The sequence below is a fragment of the Pseudochaenichthys georgianus genome, chromosome 18 (assembly GCF_902827115.2).
Source record: "Pseudochaenichthys georgianus chromosome 18, fPseGeo1.2, whole genome shotgun sequence".
NCBI lineage: Eukaryota > Metazoa > Chordata > Actinopteri > Perciformes > Channichthyidae > Pseudochaenichthys > Pseudochaenichthys georgianus.
In genome coordinates, this window is record NC_047520.1 from 22,169,251 (window position 1) to 22,181,435 (window position 12,185).

Sequence of the window (12,185 nt, forward strand, 5' to 3'; positions counted from 1 at the left end):
AAAGCACCTGGAGCCGGTTGCTGCTCACAGAGTTCCCAGCAGTAACACCTCGCTGTGTGTCAGAGTGTGTTATCACACTGAATAAGCAGTTTGTCAAAGTAAACACTCATCAAAGCATCAAGGATTAGCTCTTTTCCCTTTTCGACAGCAAGGCCGACAAGCATGACAGTGTTAGAACAGCAGCCAGACGAGCACACAGGAAGACATGTTGACATGAATGTGTATCATCCTATTTCATTGTCCTGCATTATTTCATTATTTCTAACAAAGTCCAACATTAGCTGTTCTTTATCATAGATTGTATTACTTTGGTAGGAATGTGGTAACCTATACAATCATTAATTATCCAGTTGGAATAAAATCAGTTATGAAAAGTACATCATTTGATTATTTACTTACAACAACCGTTTCTTGTCAATTTGGACGTTTTGAGTTTGTAGTGCTGCTGAAGTGAATCGGCTTCTCCAGAGATGTGCTTCTGTTATTCAGTCAGCGTAATGAAGACCGGCTCATCCACATGCATGTCACCGTGCGTCTATTTGAGCTAGGTGTAGTATTCAAATGAAAACTGGCAGCTATGTGTTTAGCCTTAGTTGAACAACATCTGCGTGCTGTAGGAAGAAAGTGCTGTACACAACTCAAAGGCTGTCTCGTGTAGAATAAGAAATCATAAATGAGACGTTGTTGTTTTTAAGAAGTGAGATTTGGCAAACAGCTGGTGCAGAGACTGAACACAGCGTCTCCAACTCCTGTCCTCGTACCGGGGTCCCATGTGTTAGCTCTGTGGATGCCGCTGTGAGCGAAGCATGATTCCACATGGAGCGGATGAACTGATTCGTCACAGATCTCTCATCTCTGACTGCAGCTGCAGGAGGTTTAGACTGCTATCTTCACCATCACATCTGCAGGAGGCGAGCAGCAGCATCTGCCCATCTGTTTGCAGGAGGTTACCATGAGTGTCTGTGTCTAACCCATTGACCTGGGTTAGCACAAGAGAGCCCAGAGGCCTGATGGGATGTGTTGTGTTCCAGGAGCCCGCCCGGCCCACGATGCCTGCTTCGAAGACGTCAATGCAGCAGGGAACGCGTTTGGGAACTGTGGGAAAGATGAACATGGCAACTATATGAAGTGTCAGAGAAGGTAGGAGATGCTGTTTCCATGCACACTTTCAATCTATGCAACAACAAACAACTGCTAAAGTTAGAATTCTAACCATTTTGAATTAGAATTGCAAAAAGGACATAGGTGGAAAAGATGGTGTAATTTATAATAGTGTATAGTGCATCGAAGGTAGATTTAACAAATGTAATATGTCCCCACTGTGGGAGGAATAAAGGCTTTCTGATTCTGAAATAAATGATGCCCTACATTTAGCATGTGACTAGAAAGCATTTCAATCCACTGATTTCCACTGTCTGAGGTTCGTCGAGAGCTCTTTAACTTTGTCATCCTCCCGCACCGCTCCGTTTGAGCAGTTTGAGCTCAGATGTTGAATACCCGTAGCTGAATATCAGACTGACATTGATCAGGTGGACACTATCACCCCTGCCACGTCGCTTTGTGTCCATTGGCTGAGTCAATAGGCAACTAACATGTTGCCCTGATAACTTCATCAGGCCATAGTCTGTGTTCCAGGTTGTTTCCCTCCCAACAAGTGGTGCAGATGCTGCTTTATTGAATGATGAAACGATGAGCTGGTGTCTATCACAGTTGACTTTAATAATAATATCCCTCCTAACACACAGACCCTCACCGTCAGGCCCTCTGTTGGCTGTCGCGTGTCGTGGCCTCGTACTTTCCCTGGCAGAGCGCCAGAGGTAATTAATGAAGCCAAATTAGCAATTTAGCTATGTAAATTAGGCTGTGGCTTTAAGTAGTCGCCCCCTCCTCGTATGATCCACGATGCCCAAATCCATTAGGAGTCCCGCAGGAGCCATTAGAGTGTTCTCTGGCCACAGTGAGTCAGAGAGCTGAGTGGAAGATATGCAAATGCCCTGTTATCAAGACGGGAAGAATCTACACAGAGCTGCTGTCTGCCCATCATTCTGTCCTTTGTTGTTCTTATGGAGCTGTGCGCGCGTGCGTGCGTGCGTTTACCTGGTATCTGAATCTCCATATTAATCAGCACGATAAGGCAGCTTGCAGACTGTTCTCCCCAACATGTGTCGATGAGGCACCTCCAAACTAAGAATGAGTATATGTGGGTTTACAATAAAGGTTTATCTTTTTCAAAAGTTCAGATTTCTGGTGATAGTATAGTCCTTTTTTCCTCAAGCTTAATATAATTGATTGTATTGTTTGCATCATAAGAAGTAAATAATCATAGACGACTGGATTTAATCTCAACGTAATCAGCCTCATTAACATTCATAAGAGACTTGAGAACAACAACAGCAAAACAGAAACAACACAACAGAATCAACAAGACTTCAAAACAGTAACGATCATAAAATAAGTGATATAAAGCTTTCAAATGTCCCGGTGGAATGCGAGGCTCAGGGGAAGATCATTAATAGAGCAGTCAAATGAGAGAGGTGAGGAAGTCGGGAAGCTCCAACAGTAGATCTTTATCACTGGATAACATAAGATGGATTTCTCTTGTTGACTGGAAGGAGTTCCAACACATCTTTTGAGACAGAGAACAAGGATGAGTGTGAATCTGGTCATGTGATGCACAGGGATGAAAGTCTGAAGTGAATATGGGGCAGCATGACAGAGCAGAAAGTGTGCATTCTGAAGGACACACATGAAGGTCGACTGCCCAAAACGTCTACACGTTTTATACTGCGTACAAGAACTTTCATTCTTTAGGCTCAACTGTTGAGTATGAATCTTGAATGAGGATCTGCTGTCAGGTCAAAGTATTTGTCTGGCTCACGAAGAGTGCCTGACATGTAAAGTGTTAACGGCAGGATAGTGACTGACATGTAAAGTGTTAACGGCAGGATCGTCAGCGGAAGAGTTTTCCAGTCTTTTCTCTATTAAAAGGAGTCTGTGATCATGGAGTGATAATTAGAAAGCATCGCAGGCAGACTGGATACGAAACAGTGCTGCAGTGCAGCCTGGGACATTTAAGATTCTATCATCTGCAAAACAATGTTCATTCTAGTATTGATTAAGACAAAGAATCAATACGAGAATCAGAAATACATCATTTACAGACGTCCAAGCAAGTTTATCTAACTCGTTTGAATACTCTGACTGATCTCATTGGTTGCGATCCACAGCTCATTCCTGTGGGTAATGTAGCAATATTGGCTGACAACCACTAACAAATGATGTTATATATGCACGTAAGATTGAACTAACACACACAATAATTAGGCTGGTTATATTCCAAACATTTCTAATTGTCAACAAATCACAATAAAATGACCAAAACCAACCATGTATGTGTCTCTTCCACTTCCTGTCTGGGCTCTCAGGTCAGAGCACATTCATTCCCAGTAAACATGTAAATCTTTACAAAAGCCTCACAAATGCTCAGAATCAGAAACAGGTTTATTGCCAAGTAGGTACACATACTACGAAGAACATTAAAGCATTAAGATATAGCAATATTTACATGAACTAAGGGTGAAATATGGATATCTTCCATGCTGCTGGAGCTGCTCTCTGTGTGACAGGAAGTGAACATTGAGCTCTGATGACCTGCTCTATCATTTAAAGGCTGAGTGTGTCTGTGTTATGTTCCTCTGCCCAGCGATGCGAAGTGCGGTAAGATCCAGTGCCACAGTGCTGCCAAGAAGCCCAAAGGCACCAACGCCGTCTCCATAGACACCACCATCAAGACGGACGGCATCGAGGTGAAGTGCCGCGGCACCTATGTCTACAGCACCCAGGACGGCCAGGGGGACCTGCCGGACCCCGGCCTCGTGATGACCGGCACCAAGTGTGGGGAGGGCAAGGTGGGTCCACAGGGCAAGGCTGGGGGGGGACGGCTTTAACAATGTAATCCATCCATTTACAAGTTACCTGTAGAAAAATGTAATCAGTTACCTAATCCAAGCAACAAAATATAAAAGTTATGTAACCTGATTCCTTTCCGGTAGTTTTGGATTACCTCAATATCAAATTCAATGTAAATGAATCCAAGCGAAAATAAATATCAATAAGAAGTTTTTGCTAATGTGTATTATGTAAGACAGTGCTTCTGAAAGTGTGGTCTGCGGACCACTGGTGGTCCGTGAGCCGCCCCTAGTGGTCCGTGAGTATATTGGTAAAATTTCACATTTGAAATAAATAAATAAATGTAAGTTTCCCGCACTCTCGCGGGAATATCTCCGCAATGGAGCGAGCTTAAGTTTCACTTTCGATTGCATGATATAGCCCAGCACAACACCTTCATCACACATGTGGCCACTTGTTTGTACCATTTTCAGGCGATTTGTAAAAAACAATGTGTTTTTGGATATTTGTGGAGTTAGGTGGTCCGCGAGTATTTTTTTATTGGTTAAGTGGTCCTTGGTATGAAAAAGGTTGAGAAACACTGATGTAAGACAACAGAACAATGTGACATGAGAAAAGAAGAAACCAAGATATTAAGTATCACAAATGCATCCTCTTACAGGATAGACCTACAGAATAGTATAGTTTACAAATTATGATTTAGTTTAATACATCAATTAAACACAGTGTTTTTGTTTAATAAATGAGTTGTTCACCAACTGCATTTAGAAAAAGAGATTTCAAATAGGAGATGAAAGTACCCTAAATAAAACCCAAAAGAATATCAAGCAGTACGTCTACCTATAACATGTACATTTTTTTTAAAGTATTTGTAATGTTGTAATCCTTCTTGCAATCCCCACTTTTAATTGTTACAGTATTCTGATTATGCCTTTGTTAAATGTAACTGTAAGGGAATACAATTCAAATGTATCCTGTAATCCTGTCACACTTAATCCGTTAAGCCCCTGTCACACTGGCCCGAAATTGACATCAGATGGACACACGAATATGAAATTGTGAATTTTGCACGAAGATTGCCCCGAACTTGGTCAACAGCCAAGCAACAGCCGAAGCAAGTAGGATGCCTATAGAAGGCCACACGATGGCACCCGAACCACACACGAAAATATGGTCGTAGACTTTACTGATGATTTAGAATGTATCCAGACTCAACGTAAGAGCTTGTGCCTCTTCGGGGGGTGCTAACATTTAAACATACACTTTGTTCTATCTAAATAAAACAGGAAGTTAACCTAAATTACATTTAAGACATACAACTGCTACGAAAGTAACAAAAACAATCTAATATCCTTTTCAGTTTCACAGAAAACAAATTGGGTTATTTACATAATATGTTTACATGATTTTGTTGTGAAATCAATGCAATCTCGATGTCATCGTACTATAATACGATGGTTACACGGCGGCATTGCGAGGGCTTCACGCAGTCGTGGTGCCTTCCTAAGACAATCGGGAAGCTTCTTGTTTCCTTCGTATTGTCTTCGTGAGGCGAAAAATGCCTGATGGCACCGATGATAAGACAAAGATGACCGATTTGACAGGATGCCTTCACGCTGGCCTTACGAAGGGCAAAATGGATACACGAATTCAACACGAAAATGAACCTTCGCAAGGTCCTTCGGCAATTTTTTGGCATGCCAAAGATGTTGCCACCTCTCACGAAGTTGATGCCTGAGAAACTCCACCGGCGGTCATACGGTGGCTTAAGATGCCCTCACAAATGGCCCGATGTTGTTACGATCAGAGCCGAATTTGAACATTTCCTTTATCGTGTTTCCATCTGGTGTCAATTTAGGGACAGTGTGACAGGGGCTTTACAATCAAAGCCTAGGTTTAAGGGACCTTATATAAGAGTCTGTCAATAAACAGATTTACCTTGTACCTATATTTCATCTTCATATTTAGTCATTAATATGCCATAGTTGCTTAGTTGAATAGTGAAACCCTTTTACATGAGCAGTGAATCAGATCACAGCCTGTTGTTGTGAGTGAGCAGAGTATTCCCAGTTCACAGCATGGAATGACCACCGGGTTAACAGGGTCTTTTGATCAATACCCACACTTGACTCAACAATTACTGTGTGTGGCCCCTTGCCAATAGCCTGAACACCTGCCAGGTCCTGATAACTGGCCCTCCACTGAAGAGAGAGGAGGGAGGAGAGGAGACTGGAGGCACTGAGCAACTAAGGCTCGAAGAGTTTATGATGAGACTTACAACGAAAGAACAAAAGCAAGAGTGTTTCTGCTCTATTATCTGTACTGGTGCACATTTTGGATGACCTTTTTTTATCATGGCTTATAACAGTCGTCATGTTTGTAAAGGTTACCATAGCCCAAGGATCAGGAGACAAAAGTCAGACAAAAGTTCCTGATATAGTGACTGGATATAGTGACTGGATATAGTGACTGGATATAGTGACTCAATATACTGTAGTGACTAGATATAGTGACTGGATATACTGTAGTGACTAGATATAGTGACTGGATATAGTGACTGGATATACTGTAGTGACTAGATATACTGACTGGATATACTGTAGTGACTAGATATAGTGACTGGATATACTGTAGTGACTAGATATACTGACTGGATATACTGTAGTGACTAGATATAGTGACTGGATATAGTGACTGGATATACTGTAGTGACTAGATACAGTGACTGGATATACTGTAGTGACTAGATACAGTGACTGGATATACTGTAGTGACTAGATATAGTGACTGGATATAGTGACTAGATATAGTGACTGGATATAGTGACTGGATATACTGTAGTGACTAGATATAGTGACTGGATATAGTGACTGGATATACTGTAGTGACTAGATATAGTGACTGGATATAGTGACTGGATATACTGTAGTGACTAGATATAGTGACTAGATACAGTGACTGGAGACAGTCAGACAAAAGTTCCTGATATAGTGACTGGATATAGTGACTGGATATAGTGACTGGATATAGTGACTCGATATACTGTAGTGACTAGATATAGTGACTGGATATACTGTAGTGACTAGATATAGTGACTGGATATAGTGACTGGATATACTGTAGTGACTAGATATACTGACTGGATATACTGTAGTGACTAGATATAGTGACTGGATATACTGTAGTGACTAGATATACTGACTGGATATACTGTAGTGACTAGATATAGTGACTGGATATAGTGACTGGATATACTGTAGTGACTAAATATAGTGACTGGATATACTGTAATGACTAGATATAGTGACTGGATATACTGTAGTGACTAGATATAGTGACTGGATATAGTGATTGGATATACTGTAATGACTAGATATAGTGACTTGATAAAGTGACTGGATATAATGACTGGATATAGTGACTGAATATACTGTAATGACTAGATATAGTGACTGGATATACTGTAATGACTAGATATAGTGACTGGATATAGTAACTGGATAAAGTGACTGGATATATTGACTTGATAAAGTGACTTGATATAGTGACTGGATATAGTGACTTGATATAGTGACTGGATATAGTGTAGTGACTAAATATAGTGACTAGATATAGTGACTGGATATAGTGACTGGATATAGTGACTTGATAAAGTGACTGGATATAGTGACTTGATATAGTGACTGGATATAGTGACTTGATATACTGTAATGACTAGATATAGTGACTGGATATAGTGACTGGATATAGTGACTTGATATAGTGACTGGATATAGTGACTTGATATACTGTAATGACTAGATATAGTGACTAGATATAGTGACTGGATATAATGACTGGATATATTGACTTGATAAAGTGACTTGATATAGTGACTGGATATAGTGACTTGATATAGTGACTGGATATAGTGACTTGATATAGTGACTGGATATAGTGACTTGATATAGTGACTGGATATAGTGACTGGATATAGTGACTGGATATAGTGTAGTGACTAAATATAGTGACTAGATATAGTGACTGGATATAGTGTAGTGACTAAATATAGTGACTGGATATAGTGACTTGATATAGTGACTGAATATAGTGACTGGATATAGTGTAGTGACTAAATATAGTGACTAGATATAGTGACTGGATATAGTGACTTGATAAAGTGACTGGATATAGTGACTTGATATAGTGACTGGATATAGTGACTGGATATAGTGACTTGATATAGTGACTGGATATAGTGACTTGATATAGTGACTGGATATAGTAACTGGATAAAGTGACTGGATATATTGACTTGATAAAGTGACTTGATATAGTGACTTGATATAGTGACTGGATATAGTGTAGTGACTAAATATAGTGACTAGATATAGTGACTGGATATAGTGACTGGATATAGTGACTTGATAAAGTGACTGGATATAGTAACTGGATAAAGTGACTGGATATAGTGACTGGATATAGTGACTTGATATACTGTAATGACTAGATATAGTGACTGGATATAGTGACTGGATATAGTGACTTGATATAGTGACTGGATATAGTGACTTGATATACTGTAATGACTAGATATAGTGACTGGATATAGTGACTGGATATAATGACTGGATATATTGACTTGATAAAGTGACTTGATAAAGTGACTGGATATAGTGACTTGATATAGTGACTGGATATAGTGACTTGATATAGTGACTTGATATAGTGACTGGATATAGTGACTGGATATAGTGACTGGATATAGTGTAGTGACTAAATATAGTGACTAGATATAGTGACTGGATATAGTGTAGTGACTAAATATAGTGACTAGATATAGTGACTGGATATAGTGACTGGATATAGTGACTGGATATAGTGTAGTGACTAAATATAGTGACTAGATATAGTGACTGGATATAGTGACTTGATAAAGTGACTGGATATAGTGACTTGATATAGTGACTGGATATAGTGACTTGATATAGTGACTGGATATAGTGACTTGATATAGTGACTGGATATAGTGACTTGATATAGTGACTGGATATAGTGACTTGATATAGTGACTGGATATAGTGACTTGATATAGTGGTTTACTTGCATGAAAGTGTATGTACCTGCATGATGTTCACTGTCACGGTGGCAATTATTCCAGGTTAGCATACTAAGACTATAATCAAATCGTTTGTCATTTACCGCTCTGTGTTATTATCAAAGGGTTGTAAAAACACCTTCAGGCCTGCCCTTTGCCGGTTGAAATGACAAACCGTGACTGAGATTTATGTTAATATGGCTCTGGGGCTGATGAATGGAGAGGTGTGTTAAAGTGGCCCTATTATGCTTTTTGGGATTCTCTCTCCTATATGGTCTGCAACGGCTACAATTCCTGTGTCCCCTCCAGAGGGAGTTTCTCTCCCACACAATCTCTCTTTTTTTCTGTTACATGTGTTCCAATTTCTATTAGTCAATTATTCTGTAAGCATATATAATGTGTGTTTTATATAAGCCCAATTCATACCAAAATGAATGTGACAGGGACCCAGCAGGTCTGTTCTTTCAGGTGTTTGTTTAAGGCACTGATTTGGTTTGCAAAGTCAGATGGAGATGGAATAATAAATTCCAAGTTAACTCACATACAGAAACACAAAAAAGTCATACAAAATGAGGGCTGAATTATGCATGGGATGCATACACAAACACACACCAGAGCGAGGGGTTTCTGCAGTCCCCTCCATCCACCAATACATTTGATTTCTCTGTCTATATTGCTTTCCCTCCGCATTACATTCCAGCCACTTGAATTCCATTTCAGCTATTGTGCAGGCGCAGGACTGAATGGTGCTGCATGAGTAATATATTATAAATAGGCAGCAGAGAATAATGTCTGCCATGATGAGTTTTGAGTGATCCTATGGAACGGTCCATTTCTCAGGAGTAAATGCATACATAGCACTAAGCTGCTGTTTCAATCACAATGTCACACATTCACCTACACTAAATGAATCCCTGAGCAAACAATGGTGAGGCAACAACAACAACAGGTTACACTAGCAGATACACTACTAATGCAAATACTGTTATTAGTGCTAATGCAGCTCAGTGGAAAGTGCTGCATAATGACCTGCAGTTTGCAAGAAAAGCTCGAACCCAAACCTTGTAAAAAAGGAAAAGGTGCATATGTTTTTCTTCTTTCTGAGATTGAGATAAGAAGATTGACAGGTAAACAAAAATCCACCAAACAAACAAGTGATACAGGTTGTAGATAAAAATGTGCCATATTTAAAACATTGCATCAAACATAACAAACAAATGTAAAAAAAACTTCACTTATACTGCAAATTAGGGATGTCCCGATCACCTTTTTTTGCTCCCGATCCGATTCCGATCATTTGATTTTGACAATCTGCCGATACCGATTTTTCCCGATCCGATCTTTATGCAATGCATTAAGAGAAAAAAAAGGTAACAGATAACGGCTGGTCATCCAACGCGATGAATTCAGCTATCTTGGCTGTTATTGTGTTGGCCTTTTCACTGTTCTGGGGCAGTTTCTCTTTCCTTTTAGAAGTCTCTGAAAGTGTCGGTTGTTTCAGTGCCGTTACCTGAGTGGCCGCTGTGTACTCGTCGTGTTGTTGTTGGTGTTTGTTTCTCAGGTAGCGTATTAGATTGGTCGTGTTGAACGTAGCGCTGTTCTTTCCACCACGCGGAACCTCTGCCTTGCAAACATTGCATCTGGCTGTTACACTGCCTTCGCTTTCAATTTTATAATACTTCCAAACTCCTGACATTTTCTCTGTCCCGACTCCCGAGTCACCAGCTGAACGTAGCCTCTCGTTAGCTTACTGCTACTATTAGACACTGCGCCCACTCTGTTGCCAGATTTCAGAGAAATAAGCAACCAGGTCTATGAAAACAAGCCCAAAGAAAGCAACACATACATGATGTTGTGTCATTTTAAACCAAAACTAAGTCCTCAGGATGACTTTAAGACGTGAACATGGTCATTTTTGTTTTGTAACATTAAATAATTAAAAAAATATATATAAAAAAAAAAAAAAAATCCCGATCCCCGATGTTTTGAAAATCACGTGATCGGCTCCGATCCCCAATCACGTGATCGGATCGGGACATCTCTACTGCAAATATTTAAAATATAAAATAATGTGCAGTCAATCAACTCTCCAACATTTCTAGAAAGTACCAAAGTCCCTCTGGAGGAAAAGGTTTGTGTTGAGCAGGAAATGAATAAAACATCACAAAAAAAGCATGAATTATTTCTGTGAATTTGCTAACCTACAACTTAGCTCTTGTAAATACTATTTTAGATTTCTAAATGTGCATTTAATTAGGCGAAGGGTGCCTATTGTCTTGTTAATGACTACAACAACAAAGTGATGTATTTGACTTCACAGGAGTGAATGTGTATATGTCATTGTCATACATGTAAAACGTATTTCCTTGCAGCACTTCTGTATTTGCTCATTGGTCGAAGGGGTTTTATCAGAGATGGTGTATTTTCAGCACCCTCTATTATCGATGCTTTTACACTTTCTCTTCACAATGCTGACATGCAAAAACAAATAGCCTCATCCCCTTGCCATCCTGACAGAGTCTCTGACCCCAGATCAGTGTCCCCCCTCACACCACTAAACTCTGATTGGACCCATAACAAGTCCCTCATCTGAAAAGCGAGGCACCTAGCTCCTCCTGAAACAAAGCACCACTCCAGCATTGATGCAAACGGTTTATTCAAATGAGTGTTGTAAGTAGAGACCAAATGTGTTTGGCAAAGGCAGATCAATAAACATCATTTCAAGCTGTAAAAGACGATCTATACAAGAAGTGATTTTGGAAGCGATTTCAAAACAGGATACTGTTGCTACTTGGCCAATCTCTTCAGGCAGTCGGGTTGTTCCAAAGCCCAAGGGCAGGCAGAAGGCAGATCACAGAGTGTGTGAGTGTGTGTCCGAGTGTGCACTGTAATCTCTAACAGCATGTGATCTCTCTGCTTGTGTTTCCACAGGTGTGCAGAGACCGCCGATGCCAAAATGCCTCTTTTACCGAGCTGGAGACTTGCATCACACGCTGTCACGGAAAAGGGGTAGGCACACACACACACACACACACACACCCTCAAGCATATGGAGCCGTGCAACAGACTCAACTCACTTAGCTGCCAGGCCTCGCTCCCTAATCTTATTGTCACACTGTGTCCTTGGGCGAAGGTAGAGTTGTGCAGCGCTGTCACTGAGAGGCCGTCGTAAACGGCAGGAAATAGATGGCTGGAATAC

The 12,185-nt window shown here is 40.3% G+C and overlaps 1 protein-coding gene across 1 annotated transcript in view; it reads left to right on the forward strand.

Annotated features, from left to right (window-relative positions):
- adam19a (ADAM metallopeptidase domain 19a) overlaps nucleotides 1-12,185 on the forward strand; it is a 301,656-nt gene that overhangs the window by 268,328 nt on the left and 21,143 nt on the right. The window contains exons 15-17 of the mRNA XM_034105687.1: nucleotides 1,032-1,140; nucleotides 3,704-3,908; nucleotides 11,918-11,995. Of these exons, the coding sequence (XP_033961578.1) occupies nucleotides 1,032-1,140; nucleotides 3,704-3,908; nucleotides 11,918-11,995 (392 nt within the window). The remainder of the gene's footprint in view (nucleotides 1-1,031; nucleotides 1,141-3,703; nucleotides 3,909-11,917; nucleotides 11,996-12,185) is intronic.